The sequence below is a fragment of the Lygodium microphyllum genome, chromosome 10, assembly GCF_053477565.2.
Source record: "Lygodium microphyllum isolate KBCC chromosome 10, Lygodium_microphyllum_v1.1.10, whole genome shotgun sequence".
Classification (NCBI taxonomy): domain Eukaryota; kingdom Viridiplantae; phylum Streptophyta; class Polypodiopsida; order Schizaeales; family Lygodiaceae; genus Lygodium; species Lygodium microphyllum.
In genome coordinates this window covers 12,739,612-12,756,583 of record NC_141144.1, presented here as the reverse complement: position 1 = coordinate 12,756,583, position 16,972 = coordinate 12,739,612, and the positions used below count along the sequence as shown (strand labels likewise).

General features: G+C 45.3%; 1 protein-coding gene across 2 annotated transcripts in view; it reads right to left on the bottom strand.

The window, feature by feature from the left end:
- Positions 1–5,091: 5,091 nt before the first annotated feature.
- The window catches only part of LOC148029717 (protein DETOXIFICATION 16-like), a 33,814-nt gene continuing 21,933 nt past the window's right edge, over positions 5,092–16,972 (bottom strand). Inside the window, exons 2-8 of one of the 2 annotated variants that reach the window (XM_087686029.1) lie at positions 7,370–7,914; positions 7,130–7,216; positions 6,962–7,018; positions 6,624–6,862; positions 6,384–6,502; positions 6,194–6,293; positions 5,092–6,082 (exon numbers count right to left, since the gene is read on the bottom strand). In XM_087686029.1, the coding sequence (XP_087542155.1) occupies positions 6,042–6,082; positions 6,194–6,293; positions 6,384–6,502; positions 6,624–6,862; positions 6,962–7,018; positions 7,130–7,216; positions 7,370–7,914 (1,188 nt within the window). In that variant the 3' untranslated portion in view covers positions 5,092–6,041. The remainder of the gene's footprint in view (positions 6,083–6,193; positions 6,294–6,383; positions 6,503–6,623; positions 6,863–6,961; positions 7,019–7,129; positions 7,217–7,369; positions 7,915–16,972) is intronic. The other variant, XM_087686028.1, reaches the window with a different exon arrangement.

Below are 16,972 nucleotides of genomic sequence, written 5' to 3'. Positions count from 1 at the left end.
CTTGAAACTTCCCATTTTTTTCTTATAATAGAATAGTATAAGCAAATAGTATCTATTCCCTAGAAATACAATGGAGAGGAGGAATGAGGTGGAAATAACAAAAAAACAGCATATATGTTAGCAAAGGGGGAACTCATTTGGCCATTGTTTGCTAAGATACTGAATCAGTCACACAATTCATGGATCTCAAAACTACCAGTTATCCAATATGTACCTAGAATACCTAGCAATAATCCGAAGTCCCCAATGCGATTGGTTAATATCTATGGTTATTTCTGTAAAACGAGATTACTAACCTTCGTAACTCCACGATTGTTCACAATCAAGACACTGTCATTTCATATTCCAATCGGTACCTTTTATTCCGTGAAACAAAATGGATCAAAATGATAGAATTGTTGACTTAACCACATAGATACCCATGTGGCAGGCCACCATATCTAGCTCCTCAATAGCCAGATGAGGCATAATGACTATTCCTTGTAGGAGTTCTTTGAGAACCTTCTTACACTCCCTTTTTAGACAAGATATAGCCCTTGTCCCATCCACACCCTGGGGAGTTAGTCTTGGATACCCCCCTAGTTGTGTGTAAGAGGTGGCAAACAGCCTCTTAATAGGGCACCGGCGATTCAATTAAGTGCTGAATAATTTTGATTGATCATTTGAAAAGGAAGCGTAAGACCATTCTGTGTTTTGAATAACGAGGGTTGGTGATACAAAAAGAGTTGCGCAAGCTGCCAAGGTAATACCCGACTCTTTGGTTGGATAGGAATTGGATCTTGCTATTTTATCGGTGAGCATTACAGCAAAAACAATTAAAACATTTATAGCTCCTACATAAATGAGCAATTGTGCGGTGGCAAAGCAGTTGCCCTACTCTCTCTCCAAGAGGAAGTTGCGAGTGCCCAGGTACTTGTATTGTCCCACTTTGTCTCTCTCCTCATGATCATACATGAGAGGAAGAACCCCTCTCAATAGATAACCCAAGTCTATAGCTTACAGACATTTTCCATTGCAAATTTGAATATAATGCAACTCAAAAACACCATCGTGCTAATAATTAGCAACGAAAAAAGCCATTGAGCTTCCTTCCTTCCAAGTTGCTACATGCTTGTAACCACCATTGCACATGAATGTCCATGTGCAATGGAGCTTCAAGTCTACACTCCAAGCACCCTTTTAGCACTTTCTTTAAGTGTTTTGCCAAACATAATGTAACCAACAATCCTTTGTCTACTAAGAATTTATGGGCTAGATCCACAATTCCCTTCACCAACTTTGAGAAAAACTTGTTCCACTCAAGAGCACCTTCAACACATTTCAATATAAAAGACATATCATTTAGTTTTATCCTATATTGACTTTTATGACGTGTAAATTTAAAGTTCAAGAGATTTGAGAACCTTGCTCCTTCATCCCTCCAACAAGGATGTAGGGAAGTCAGTGAAGAGGAGGCATGCCACCTAAAAGGAGGGAACCTTCTTGTGGATGTGCATATCGTATGTGTTACTCTCCATGAGGTGCAAAATGCTATATTGGGAACACATAGTCCTAATAAGTATCATATATTGAAATTTGACATAATGCTGAGAAACAACATAAACATAGAGAAGATTGTCGCACCCATTCTGTGCAAATGTGTTTGATGCGCATACATCAACTAGTAAGGCATCAACTATTGGAAACAACCCATAAATAACTTTTGCATTGACACAAGACTAGTTATCATGCTTATCAAAGTATCACATTTTTTCTCAAGTTTATTATCTTTAGGAAGCCTAACAATACTTTTTTTCCATTTGGCTAGGTGCCTAGTGGGCTCATCATATTGCATGGATCACAGTGATGCCAAAGAGCGGCATGTGATGGAGTTTGAAGTATTGGTTCACTATGTATCACATGGCTGCCTTTATTTTGTTGTTGTTTTTTCATGCAATGTAAACATGAAATCAAGTGTGACTTAATAGAATAGTTATAAATATAGTGCTAAATATTGCTATTCTTTCTCTTTCCTCACTCTCACAATCATGTATGCGAATGGAGTTTGTTGCAATTGTGACTAATGTAGCCCTCCTCTTTGCCTTCATCACTTCTTTGTCCAACCTAATGATAGTATTATTTTTTACCTCACATAACATTGTGATTTCTAAGCAATGCAAAAGAATCACAAACATGGTGGAGGTGCATCTTTGGCTACCTTTGACAACATTTGTCTTTGATGCAATGCTATGCACTGGTGTTGCATCAATAGTTTTAATTTCCAATGCCTTTCCTTATGTTGGAGAAAAATATGATTGTTACTATTATTAGAGAGTAGCTACCCTAGATTAAGTTTTTACAAGGTATTGGTAGTGTAAACATCCACCTTTTCCATGGACTTTACGCTATGCATATATGGTGGATCAACACCCTCATCTACATCAATGGGCCTTCTTATCTCATGAGGCATAATGCTCAGTGTAATGAATAATCAACATAACTACCATCACGTTCATCTTCTTTGTGCCTTGTGTGTGTGTGTGTGTAGACACATGCGCATACTCTTGGGGGTGGGGGGTGTGAAATCCCCCTCCCCTTACATCATGGGGCAACTCCTAGGCTTCTTCTGTTAAACCAACCCAATGAGGCCAAGTGCAAATTCGAGCTGACTCCAACCCGTGTAGGAAGAGTGCCTTTAGGATCAAGAGAGGAGTCATGCGCATGGATTGCGATTGAGCTTGGCTAGAGCACATAGGGGCAATTGACAACGAACAAGTAGGCATTGCCCAGCCAAGTGCTTCGCCAGTGCTTAGGACAAAGTCACCATTCAAACTACGACTGCTGGCTGAGACTCCCTCTTCTAGCAAAGACGAAGAGTTTGATTTTGAGTCGGAGGCAAGTTCAAACAGTGATCCTGAGGTGCCACAACCACCTCAAACCAAATGCACCAAAGGGGGTGTGGTTTTAGCTATCCTAAAATGAATAATTTTGAAGCCAATAACTTTTATATTCTTTTCCATTCTTTGCTCAAAACCCCCACCCTTTGGTGCTAAATTATCAAGGCTTTTAAGATTGCATTTGTCTAAACCTTAAAAAATTAAAGATCAATTTAAATTCTTTTGTGATTTTTTCTCCTATTTGAGATTCTCTAATTACTCCAATTTATTTCAACACTTGTCTATCTTAGCTAATTTTCTCGCTTGTTGTCTATATTTTATCTTTTAACAATAAGTTAAAACCATTAAAGTATCCCAATAGTCCATCCCTCCATCTCATACAAACCTAATTGTATCATGAAGCATTTGAAATTTGGGTGGTTTACAAGTTATTGGATTTATTGCAAATAAATCTTCATTTGTTTATTAATCGATGTGCTTCTTGTCTCCACATCTTAACCTTTTGGCCTCAATTCAATCAATAGAGGACCTTGTGGTTATTTTCTCTCCATTTAGACTATCATTCTTCCACCACTATATGGATATGACTCTTCTTTTTGTTGGAGCTTCATCCATATTGAGAGAGAGAGAGAGGAGGGGGAACAAGGAGTTGCAACATTGAAAGTTATTTTTATGATTGACTTCTCAAACCAATGCAAGTGCAAACACAAATAAAAAATTTGAACTTAACATTTCAATTACCTTGGAAAGTTCTTTACTCCTTCATACAATTAACATACTAAGATTGTTCCAATAGAGCATATGAATATGTAAAAAGAGCAAGAGCAATAGTGAGAAAAAAAGAAGACGAAGAGAAAAGCATGTAGTAATGAAAGAGACCTCTAAAACCCTTACAACCTTAGCATTCAAAATACTTTGACAATTGTTGCCTTTTTTCAATCCTCGCAAGTTCGTGGAATTGAGAAGACCAAACAATTTGCGAGCTGCAGTGGAAGGTGCAAGATTGTATAACGAAATTGAAGCAAGGCTGTCAATGACTCCAGGAGGAGGAGTCTTACCTCCTCCTATGCCAAGAATGGTATATCCACCAAATGTAGTCCCACGGACAGTTCCCTACCCCTATCCTCAGATGCAAATAGTGCCACAGTATAATGCACCTAATCCATTGTGGTCACCACAGACGACAGTGCCTCAAATGATGGTTCAACCACAACAATAGTGGCCTCAAACAGTTCCTCCAATGGCGACTCAACAACAATTGAATTTTACCAACTGAAATCAATAATCCCAAGTCTTAACAAAAGCTCTGAATAAGAACCAAAACAGAAAACCTTCTGAATCAACCCAACCAGTGTATACAATAATTACAAAAGCTTCCTAAAACCCTACGACAAGCACTTCAAAAGGTGAAAATCTAAAGGACTACTTATCTAACTCAATTACAAATATCAATTACTATTTTTAGCATACTACTTTTGGCAACTTTAAAATAATGTCTTTTAATATCTAATTGTGCTTTTTGTAACTTCTTTAAAATTTCAAGCTTAAGTTCTATGTAACAATAAAATGACAACCTCGTGCATCTTAGATGTATCATAAATCTTTGCTCTTGACAATGATAACATGTTTTAAAACAATAATAAACATGTTTACTAGAAAATGCTAATAAAAATCAACTCTAACTATTCTACATATTACTTGTTGGACTGTTGGGTGATCACTCCTCTCATGTATTTACCACAAAATAAAACCTAAACCCTCTTTATAAGCATAGTCTTTACCACTCCATCTTTGTCATAGACCATTAAATCCTCTTCAACCACGACAATTTTTTTTCTTTCTATAACAATGCCTTGTTTTGATCTTTATTTAGATGAGTGGGATATGTATTTTTTCTAAGAATCTTTTCAAATTTTCAAGCCTCCCAACCATTGTATATTGCATAAGGTATCCCTAGCCCCTAAATTTTAAGTTATAAACCTATGATCTCTTGATTATCATCTTTAGTTTGTGTCTACATTGAATGTCTTCAAATGGATTGCTCAATTTAAGGATGCCATAGTACTAGCCTTTTACTATCCTTACTACTTTTACCCGTTACTATTCTTAATAATGACTAATAATCAATTAATATTTGTCCCCTCATAAATGCATGTCCACCCTTTGGTACTCTATCAGGCACACATTGTGGATGTGGAATATTGACACTAGTGTGGCATAGTTTAATGGATAAGTGATTATTGTTGGGGATGTATTGTGCACTTGTTGATATCCAAGTTGTATGGGAAATAGTTTAGATGCGATTGAAGTAGAGGATTGTTGCAATGGCTTGCGTTCGAGTTCTTGGAAGTCAGCAAAATATATTGGATGCTGACACTTTTCTAAAGAGGATATTTTTATTGATATTTGTACTCTTTGATTCAAAAAGTCACTTCATAATGATCATGACATGAAGTGTCGAACATATGCTTGTATAAGGAAGGAAGGATGGACAAGCTGTTGTCAACAATGGAGATGAAGAGGTAAGAGTTATCAATGGGCTTAGTGCTTATTATCTAAAACCTTACATGGAGTCGTTTACTATTGGGAGCCCTAAACTTCTAGGGCACATGGCATATATTCTTGGTTTGGAAAATGAGTCTAAGAATAGGTGAGCCAAGAGTGTCCCTAGATATGTCGCACACTCGAAAGACCCAATGATCAATCCAAGTATGAGCTGTGCTGCTGTAGTAGAATTAATACGTGCGTGCACGTCTGATGCGGAATAGTGTATCGCAAGATCTTTGCTTCGACCAACTGAAAACTTGCCAGTGTTTTAACTTTGACAGTCTCTGTCATCTGATCGTCATGGATCTCGCAAAACCATGCACATGATAGCAGGAAGCCATCATGACACTTACTAGAATCACTAATAGGATCTCGATATTCTCTAAGGAATGTGCCGGTAATGGAAAGTCAAATCACAGGATCTTAAAAGAGGGCTGAATTGAGAAGATCCAACTCCAAGGATCGAGGTTTTGGGCTTTGCACAGTGAATGTTAGTCTGGCTTGCCAGCGGTCATCAGTTAGCTGTTTGTGCAGGGTGTGGAATTCATGTGCAAATGCAGTGAGGATTGTTTTCCCAGGGGTTGTTGGAACTAGCTCAATAGCAAAGGTTGCACTGCATCAAGGGTTGCTGAGCCCACAAGACCTTCTGCTTTGATTGCCTGCATGTCACCATGTGTATAGTCATCAGCCTTCGTGAGACATGGAGGACCTCAGCTTACGTAGATTTGTTAGTTAATCTATGAAATGAGAATTTATTGGCATTCAGGTACCTCTCTTTCCCAGTTTGTAGCCCATGTAATTGCCACTAAAGCAATCAACTGTACTACAGCTCCACAGCTTATCCCCATCCAGAGTCCCTGCCATGATAAACTAAACATTCAGAAAAGAAAAATCAAGATGCATCTGATTCCATATGGCATGTCTGAGTGTGTGAAATAGAGTCATCAAAAGGCCAAGTACCTCGGCTTTGATGTGAAAGACAAAAGCCAGAAGAAATGCCAAGGGCAAACCCACACCATAATATGATACTAGATTGATATATGCCCCCGTCCTTTGCCATCCACAGCCTCTGGCGATCCCTGCAAAAAGTCAAAGGTCAGCTAAAAGATCCCGGACTGATGGTTGGACAGGTCATGTGAAAATAAGCTTTGAGCATTTAAAGATTTTTGCAATCAACAACAGTTTAAGCTGACAAAAGACCTGTGAGGACACCCTGAATGCTATCCAAAACTGTGGAGGCAGCAAGAACAGGTATCATGCTGGATATGTATTGGATGACCACTTCTTCATTGCTATATACCCGTCCTATCTCGTTGCGTAGGGAAAGAAATGTTGTTGAAACCAAAACAGATTCAGAGGTAGCAATCACCATAGATACACATACTGCTGTATGTGCCGCTTTCGGATTGCCAGCTCCAAGCTCATTGGCTACTCTTGTGCTATGAAACCCAAGGAGAAAACAATCAGTAAAGTGGTGTTCAGCAGTTCTGATACAAATTCACAAGGAAGCAGTGTTAATTGTGGGAAAGGCTATTTACCTTGCAGCAGCACCAAGTCCTGAAGGAACCATAAAAGCAAAAGCAGCCATGTTGTAACTGAAAAGAAAAGGAAATAAAGCAGATTTCACTAGACATATATGCTAACCTTATAGAGAGTACAAGTATTGGAGAACCTTCTGGTTTCAAAAAGTTTCCTTCAAAATTTACCAGATTGAGATTGCCGATGTCTCCAGCTGTGGGTTTGGTAACAGACCAGATAGTAGCACGAGTGCTTCATATGACCACCATTCTAAACTGCCAATCAAACATAACTTTCAAATCTACATTTGTTCACCAATGTGGTTCAGGACATAGTAAGACAGTCAGTTCAACATTTACATGGAAAGCTGTCATGGATTCTCAGATTTATACTTAAAGGATAGTAAAATGATGCGATTCGTGAAGTACCAGATCATCAAAGCAGAAGGAATTGCCAGCCTGACGAAGCTCTTTAAATCATAGAAAGCCTTCCAGGTAAGAGGAATTCGGGTCTTCTTACATGAGGGTGACAATATGACATAGGCAGTAAGTAACATAACAGTGATCCAGCTTGAGATGCTTGTGGCCAAAGCAGCTCCTCGAGCCTCCAGGCCAGACTTGTAAACCATGAACCAGCAGAGAGGAATATGGCAGCAGAAGGTGATTGCTGAGCAAAGAAGCAAGGGGGAAACAATGCTTTGAGCTTGCAGGAATTTCACTAGGGGCTGTGATGTTGCATTAGCAAACAAGGTGGGGATCAGCCAGCGTGTGTATTCGCCTGCCTTCTTTGAAATCGCTGGATCCTGTCTTAGAGCCAGTAAGATGTGCTCCATGTTTGCCCAAGCAAATGCCAATGGTATTCCAGTGGTGTTGAGGACAATCAAAGCTCGTTGTAGGTACAGGCCAAGTAAATGATATTGTTGTGCTCCATAAGCTTGCCCACAAAGAGTCTCCAAGGCACAACCCATTCCCATCTGCATTCATCAAGATTGTTAATTGTGCTGTTGGAAATAAAATTTTAAAAAAGTTGTGCGCGTGTGTGTCGTTCGACAGAGCTGTGTTGGAACACAAATGATACAAGCCGCTCTAGATGGCAACGAAGCTGATGCCCTTGTTTTGTCTCTACTCAACAAGCTTGGGTTTGGTATCATTGATTCATGTTCTTACTGAAAGTACCTCAGACCATCCTTTAGATGCCACATGGTCTTTGTGATGATGTACTGGGGTTTGCAAAGAGAACAGGAGTGAACTAATATGATTAACACAATGAACTCAGAAAAAACACAAATGAAGAAAAAGAGAATGAATAAATGTTGAAAACTCAATGAACAGACTGATGTTGGATACAATACAATGGATGCTCAAACCAAGAGATGACAGACTGACAAAATGTGGCTCCAAGTCAAGCGGGCCTAACTCCTCCCAAAAAAGAATCTCACAAACTCTCAATGTCAAAAGACTAGAGTAGAAGACATCATACTAAGGAGAATGCAATTGGTAAGAAGGATCATTGCCATATCTTCTGTAGATATCATCCGTCTGAGGGATGCAAGCTCATCCCTCATATCCTCCATTTTGTTGATGTGGTCCTTCATAGAAAGAGAGTCATCAACCAAGAGCAGGCAATGTTTTTCTCCAAGGTGATATGATGGGCAAATTTCTTCTGATGGCAGAGAGAAGAAAGCTTTGTCTGCACTTCTGCTGCTGTCTTTAGCCTGCGCACATGAGCAAAGATAAGAGTCCTAAAGGTTCATAAAAAGAAAAAATTGGGCTCAAGAATTGAGCCTATCCCAAAGGGCTGCACAATCCATAGATGAGCCAATAGTGGGATCCTCCACAGGCCAAGGAATAGGGATAGTGAAAAAAGCCCAAAGATCAAAGGTATCGAGAATACGCTCTACTTTGCAAGACCAAAGGGAGTAGTTTGATCTATCCAAATGGTCTTCTTTGGGTAAAGAAGGAAGAATGGGCATCTGTGCAAAAGGTGCTATCATAGGCACCCAAGGGCCAAAAGTACAGGTCCAATTGGAGACACGAAGAGAGGGAGGAGGAGATGGCTGCTTCGATTGATGTGATTGGTCAAGAGAGGGTTTCCATTCAAAATAGGACTTGGACCTTCAATCTTCACGATGATCACACTACGTCTCAGAGGGAGTAGGACTCCTCATCTCAGTCATTACAGCCTTGGAACTGGTGATATTCCATGTCTCTAGACCTGCAAACACACTGTGCTTGGTTGTCGAAGAGCCCGAACGCAGAGAATAATCAGCTACAACTACAAGAAAATGGTCATAGGTGTGTCATCTTTGTCAAAGCACCTGTAAAACATGAAAATTTTGTGTTTTCTGCGGCAAACAGCAGGCTCAAAATTTGTGTTTTCAGCAGTGGGGTGGTCTTCTCTGAGAGAAACTTCCGTGTCCTCACTTAGGCTCTAATATCATGTGAGTGCACAATGGAAGAGGAACACAAACACGGAGAGAAAAGGAGAAGAGAGAGGATGATAGGAATGGAAGAGAAATCTGCACTAAATTTGGAAAGAATTCTGAATACAATGATGAATTGATCAGTCCCTGCATGCAACCAAAAGCATCAGTGAGGGCACCAAATCAAGCTGGAAAATGATGACGACATTGGAGAGGGTGATAGAGACAGTCATGGAGACAGATGAAGTGTGCAGCCAGCAGCCCTTGCGAATGATGGAGAAGAATGCTGCACTCTGAGTGTGCACCTCCGGAAGATAGAAAGGAATGATCTGCCCAAACAAGTGGGCTGACTATAAATAGCTATAAAATATCAAATCTGGCTGACCTGCAGACTTGGGCTAAAAATGTGCAATCAACCAGTCAAAAACAGCCAACCAGCCCGAATTGGTGATGAAAAATGCTGCTGGCCTCTGATAATCAGGTTGCCTTTGACAAATCACAAATGATTGGCTCCTCACTGCTAGAAACTATGGCCTACGTGGTGTGGATACTCTTGACACTCGCTAAAAAAGAAATGCACAAAAACTAAGTGCTCGAGAATAGTCAAAATTCCAATGTCCCCATTAGACTCTGACAAGGCTCATGACCAAGAGTTGACAGATTGGCAAAATGTGGCAAGCTAACACAACCTAGGTGTAGTGAATTGCTAGCTATTTCTAGGCAAGGGGTGAGCTTCTTGGGGTGTTGAAAACCTACTGAGATTCCCTTATAGAAGAACTAGTGGGCAGCCAATGGGTGATGAAAGGACATCACTAATGAATGCAATGCATAGGCACCAACATACTTGTCTAGATCCGAATTGGTCCAAATCCGTCCACACTCCAAAGTGACCCCCTCTCCACCACAATACAAGGATGGGTGTTACAGTCTTGAGAAACTTGCAAGCTATATGCTGATAAACTTGGAAAGATTACTAATTATGGGCACTAGCCAAATCAATGACCCAACCAATCACTTTTAAGTATAGCCATTGGCCAAAACAATAACCCAACTAATCATGAACCCAACATCCACATGGACGTGGAGATTGGAGTTGCAATCTAATGGAAAGCATGCTGAAGAAAGAAAGCAAACATGGTCTTTGTGACAATGTACTGGGGTTTGCAAAAGAAACAAAAGGAGTGCACTAACATGACTAGCACAATGAACTCAGACATAACACAAATGAAGAAAGTGAGAATAAATAAATGCTTAAAACTCAATGAACACGACACTTTTTGTTTTTTGTAAATAAAGTGTGGCTAATTATATTACCTTAGTAAAAACCTGAATACAAGGAAGTGCTCTTGCTCAACAAAATAGCTGGCGCTGATGCAAAGTCACACATATATCAAATGTACAAGCCTCTTAGGGAAGTCTAGGAGGGATGGGGGCAAGAAGCCATGGAGGGGGGGGTGTATTGCCATCTGGGGCTGCTGCCTGCCTGCAATACAAAAAACAAGTCCTGGCCACCCCAAGTGTGCATGAAATGAGAACGAGCTCTTGACGAGCTCTAGACTCGCCCTGCACCTGGTCCCATTGGCCGCGGAGGGAGTGGATGATAGAGCTCTAGAGCTCTGCTAAGGTCGCCTGTGCTGAAAGTCTCTCTCCACCAAAAGCCGCCTAACACCATGCCTTCCAGATATGCCATCCAATAAGACTCCCTATGATCTCCCATACCTTCAAACGGTCTACTATGGGCTCTAGTACTTGGCGGATGGGTAGAGCCTCCAACCCAACCACTGCACACGACCCTACCTCAATAATGAATATCGTGTCTTGCATCCCGGCCTCGTACATAAGGTGACGGCCCTGGCTGACTACCTGCCAGTAGAAAGCTCCCCATGAGATACATCCAAGGCTAGGTGCTATACGACAGAGGATGCGGCATGCTCCTCTCCACACGAGTTGCGCCGCCTCACAAGACCAAACGCAATGCTTTGAAGTTTCCAGAGGCTCTTGTGTCCAACACTTACAACCTCCCTCCTGCATCTAGGCTAGCCAACTTCCCACCGCCAGACCTCCATGTGCCACCAGCCATAAGAAATACGATACCCTCATCGGCCTCCAACTATCCCATAGGCGGCGCCAAAAGGTCCGTCGGAAAGCCTCCGTGATGCTATGTTCCGCCCAGTGCCTACCATGTGACGGCGCCCAATCCATATCCTTTTGCATCAGTACATGTCTTCTAATTCTGGCTGTGTACTCCAGGAACCTTGGTGGCTTCTAGGCGACCGCAGTGGCCGACCATAGCCACTCTCCCGGATCCCACTCCAACTCATCAAGTGGCCTCCCTCCTAGATCCAAAGGCGCCACTCCCTGAGCTCCTCCCAGAAGACATAAGGGTCCAGCCGCCATGTCTTTCCCTGAAGGCCAACCACCCGAATCCTCCTCCATGGAAGGACAACTATCCCCTCATCGTACTGCCCTCTATCAAGGGCCAAACGCCCCCCCTCTTGTACAGTGAAGAAAGTTCCATGTGGGTCGCCTCCCACTCTACCTGCCACCTATCGCGGAATACCTACTCGTGGGAACCTGGCGGCCCATATGTCCCCAGGCTCTATCGGCTCTCGTCTCGGGGAGGCAAGCCACTCCTAAGGTATAGCTGTGTCTATCTCCCTTCTCCTCAACTCCACTCCTCTCTAGCAACCTGACGCTCGCTGCAACACCCCCTCGTCCATCATCCTATACACCTCCCGCCATGTCCTGATGGTACGAGCCGGACCAGCCTCCCACCTAGCCCACTGGATGTGGAGGTGCTCACCAATCTGTGCCCCCTCCCGATCATTGGCCTGGGGGTTCCAGATCACCGGCTGGCGGTCTATCTCCTCCTAGAAGCTTGGGGGGCTCTAAATTAGGGCTTTACGGAGGCTCTGGCACACCGGAGGCAAACTGCGTGGGAAGGGGAATCTGGGGGGAGACGATTTGGGCTGTCGTGAAGATCCATCTCAAGGACGGCCTCCACTCACCGCCAAAAGCCTCGGTCTACACTCCTGGAAACCCTCTTGCAATAGGGCCTTCCAGGTCTGCCCTCCTGGTGTAAGGCTACGAACTACTAGCTTGCCCAAGAGGGCCATACTCAGATACTCTGGATCTATGATCCCCAACCCTCCCCCTAACCGATGCCGGATGATGGTCACCCACGCCACCTTGGCCTGAGAATCCCTAGAGCCGTCTGACCCAGCCCAAAGAAAGTTCCGCACTAGGCGGTGAAGCTGTACTGCACACGACGAGGCAAAGCACCAACATGAGGCGATGTACCAAACCGTCGCTAGGAGGACCTAGTTAACCACCAGGGCTCAGCCTGCTAGGGAAAGGCGAGCGGTACTCCAGCAGGTTAGCTTCCCCCAAATAGAATCAAGGACTGGAAGAAACTGTTGGGCGAGAGTGATGTTGAGTCCCACTTGGAACCCTAGGTAATGGACGGTCTACCCTCTGCATACCCATCTAAATCCCAAGTGAACACCCAACTCTGTGCTAGAGTCTGGATATGTAAGGAAACCAACCGACTTAATTGATTTTCGCTCCCGCTGCAGTACAGAACACCTCAAGAGCCAATCTCACTCTCTCCAGTATCAACTCCTCTACGTAGAGTGTTGTATCATCTGCATAATCTGAGTCTAACAGCTCTATCTCCTCTCTCACTAGAAGTCGGAGGCCGCATAATCCGCTCACACATGACCTGAGAAAGTGAGACATCGCCTCTGCAAAGAGTAGGAACAGGTACGGGGCCAAGGGGCAGCCCTGCCGGAACAATCTCTCCAGTTGAAACTCCTCCTCTCGCCTGCCACCTATGAGAACCCTGCTAGTGGCCAATCTGTAAAGTGCTGAGACCCCACGGATCCATGCCTAGGGGAAGCCCAACCTCACTATAGTGCCCTCTAAGAAGTCCCAATCCACCCTGTCATAGGCCTTCTCGAAATCCAAGAGTAGTACAACCAATCCCTGACCACTATGTTGGGCCCACTCTGTCGCCTCAAAGAAAGTGAAGACATTGTCAAGGATGCTCCTATCCTGGACAAAGCTTATCTGTGTGTCATTAATGACGTCTGGAAGCATAGGGCAGAGTCGCCTACCAATCATCTTTGCCAATGGCTTATAGGCCACTAACAACAAGGTGATCAGTCTCCACTGGGATAGCTTCAACCGGTCTCCCCCTTTGGAGAGGAGATTGATAAGACCTGCCGAAAGACTCTCTGGAATTCGTCCACAAGTGAAAATCTCCTGGAAGGCCAGCAATAAGGAGTCCTTCACCACCTCCCACTAGGTAGTGAAAAAGGCCTTAGAGAGGCCATCCTCTCTCGGGCATTTTTGGCCGTCCTATGTATGGAAAGCCTCCTCTAGTTCCTTCACTATGAAGGGGGTTAAGAAGGAGCGTCCCATCTCCTCTGTGATGAGGGACAAGATGTGATCCCAGACCTCTTGTCTACATCGTTGTCCTCTAGCTGAAGCTCTCCCACTGGAAAAGGCGCCTGTAGTAGTCGATGGCAATCTCCATCACCTCATCTGGGCTAGAACAAGTCCTCCCATACTGGTCCCGAAGACTGCCTATCTGCTCTCCTGAAGTGCGGGGCTGATGCATCTAGGAAAATTCCCTGCACATTGTGTCTCCTTTCTGCGCCTAGAAGGTTGCTAAGGTAAGGAAAGAGAACTCCGAGTGCCTATCCTCTAGGCCGGCAATGGCTGCTCGTGCACGCACCTCCTATGCGTGGAGGATGGGATCTCCTAGTGCCTCCTATAGTAATCTATGCATGGCTGCTAGGTCCCGTTGGAGTGCTCTCTCCTCCCAACTCTACTGCCTAGCCTATAAAGCTACCTCCTGGCAGATACTGCTCGACTCTGCTAGGACCTCTGCAACTTCTTCTACGATCCGGTCCCTCCTGCCCCACTCCCTAGTCCAGATCTGCTCAATCTGTCTCTTCACCTCCTCCCTCCTATAGATCGAGTCAGGGATCCGATAGGATCGCGTGTCTAGGGCGGCAGATGGTGGGGGTCAAGTGTCAAGATAACCGGGCAGTGATCGGACAAAGTGGTGCCCGCCAACTACCCTACCCGACCTCCGCAAGAGCATCCCCACTCTCCCACATAGAACCTGTCCAGCTGCTCCAGCAGGACTCCGCCTAGCCGCCTGTATCCCCAAGAAAAATTCAACGATCTCTCCCTCCTGTGGAAAGCTGGGTCTCTCCAAGCATCACGTGCTCCTGCTGCTAGTAGAAAGACCTTCCATGCCTCCTGCTCCTCCCCAGCCATGCGCTTGTAGTTTCTGTCTCTGCCCTGTTGGTCCTCTAAGGCCTCCAGGTTGTTGAAGTCTCCTCCAACGATCCAGAAGTCCATCTCTGGGAGTCCTGTTGCGATCTTCACCCAGAACCTACTCCGTGCCCTAACCTCAGTAGGGGCATATACATTGAGGACTCTGAGGCACGAGTCCCCAATATCCAATCTAATCCATAGAACTCTCCCTCCCACGATCGTCATGTGGTCTCGTATACAGGCGGTGAGGCTTGGGCCAATAGAGGTGCATACGCCTCCACTCCTGCCGTGGGCACCAATGGCGTACTCCCATAGGTGTGTGAACTTCCCGGGAGTACCTTCTCTACCCGCCGGGCCTGGGTGGGAGTGAGCTTGTGCTCCTGTATAAGTAAGAGATGTCAATCCGTCTGGCAAGGGCAGGCTGCAGCTCCGGCCGAACAATCAACTTCCTAGAACCATATACACCACTATAGTGGAGGCTGTTCACATTCCAAGATGCAAGATGTAAACTCATGGGGATACCTGTGACTGAGCGAACAGACATCTATTCGGTGTGGAAGTTGCTAACGAGGAAGACGAGCTATGAGGCATGTGGATATGCTTCGCTCTCGGCCTGGACGGTGATCTCCATTCCCCCATGATAGCCCTCGGGTGAGACCATGGGGGTGATGGATGCGCCTGTTGGTACCACCAGGGCATCTATCGACCAAGCTGAGAGGCGAGACTCTGTGCACTAGTAGAAACGGGTTGTCTGTGCCAGGGGCCACTCGATTACATCCATCGGGGCACTCCATTGCGAAGGAGCTCGAAAGATAATGCTCAAATGTGGGACCTCAGCCCCAGCCCACTAGTTAATATCCATCATGCAACTTGGCCACTGCTAGGAGAAGAGTGCCAATCCACCTTCTCCCATCCACTGGGAGATGTGATCTGCCACCTGGCACTTCACCTCCTCCTCTATCTGGGTCGACGTCCAATCTCCTGTGTGAGACGTCTTAAGGAAAAAAGCGTAGTTTGGTCCATCTGGTGGTGCCAATAGATGGACCTTTCCGCTCCTTGACTTGCTCTGCAACTCTCAGGTAAGACCACGACCCACTGTGAAAAAACTCCTGTGATAGCAACTACGCCTGTCTTGGGGAAAGTGTGATGGGCGGCATGGACGGATAAGCTGGTGGTTGTGTGGGGAGGGAGAGAGGGGCTATACTGCCAGTGAGTGAAGTATGTCGGTGTATGGGGATCCTCACCTCCTGTGGGGAGGGGGGGGGGGGGATGGGAGAGGAAGGGGTCACCTATGATGGGTGGAGATCACGGGTACTGGTCAGCGGGGGGAATGGTGGAGGGGGAGGATCGAGGGGTGGTGGGATGGTCGGAGGCACATGGCAGGTGTGTGGGAGAGCTAGTAGCTCTGGAGGGTGGGGGCTATGGACTAGGGTCGAGAGGAGGGCCATGGGAATTGGGTGTTGGGGGGGGGGGGGGATGTGGGCCCTCGAGTGAGGTCGCCTGTGTTGCCTTTGTGGGGGGTGGATGTGTAGGTCTATGGTCCTACCGGGTGGGACGAGGAGAGGAGGGCCGCGTGGTGTTCTGCCGGGGGGGGGGGGCGACGCTCGTCCTCCTACTCCCTGCTGCCGTGGCTGTGTCTAAGGGGCTGGCTGCAGCCCCCTCTACCATCTCCCTCTCTGCCATCTTTGGACCCGTGTGAAGCCGTCCGCGTCCACCTATGGGCCTGTCAAAGAAGCTACCTTGGCTCCAAAGCGCATGCACTCTACTGCTAGATGCCCAAAATCATGGCAACGTAGGCACTGCCCGGGCTGCCCCGCCGTCAGAAACCAGATCGTGGAGCGCAAATGCCTCCACTATAAAACCACAATACCAAGGGACCATGTAAATGACCCCCTTCGTGGAGGCATAGGGTGAGCTGGCCGCTAACTCCTGGGTTGTGTCTACTGAGGAGAGTCATACCATGAAGATCCCTTGCCCCATGAGAATCACCTCCACGATCTACGTCGTATCAATGCGCAGCATGGAGTGAAGCCAATCCCGAAGCTAAGCCCTCGATAGAGTGTCCTACGAACTGACTAAAGATTGTTGTTTCTTGTAGCTCCAGCTCTGTGGCACGAACTGCTAAGATTTGTTCCTCAGAGAGGACTATGCGCAAGGTGTTTGACTGGGGGGCACTCATAGAATGCACTAGTGTCTGACCAGAGGTTTCCATTGCGTGTCCCTTCTAAGAACCTACCAAACACACTGTTGTACTGCCGGAGGAGGGGGTGTTGTTGCTTCAAGTGGAGGGAGCAACTAGGGGTGGGGAGGTGTGATGGCG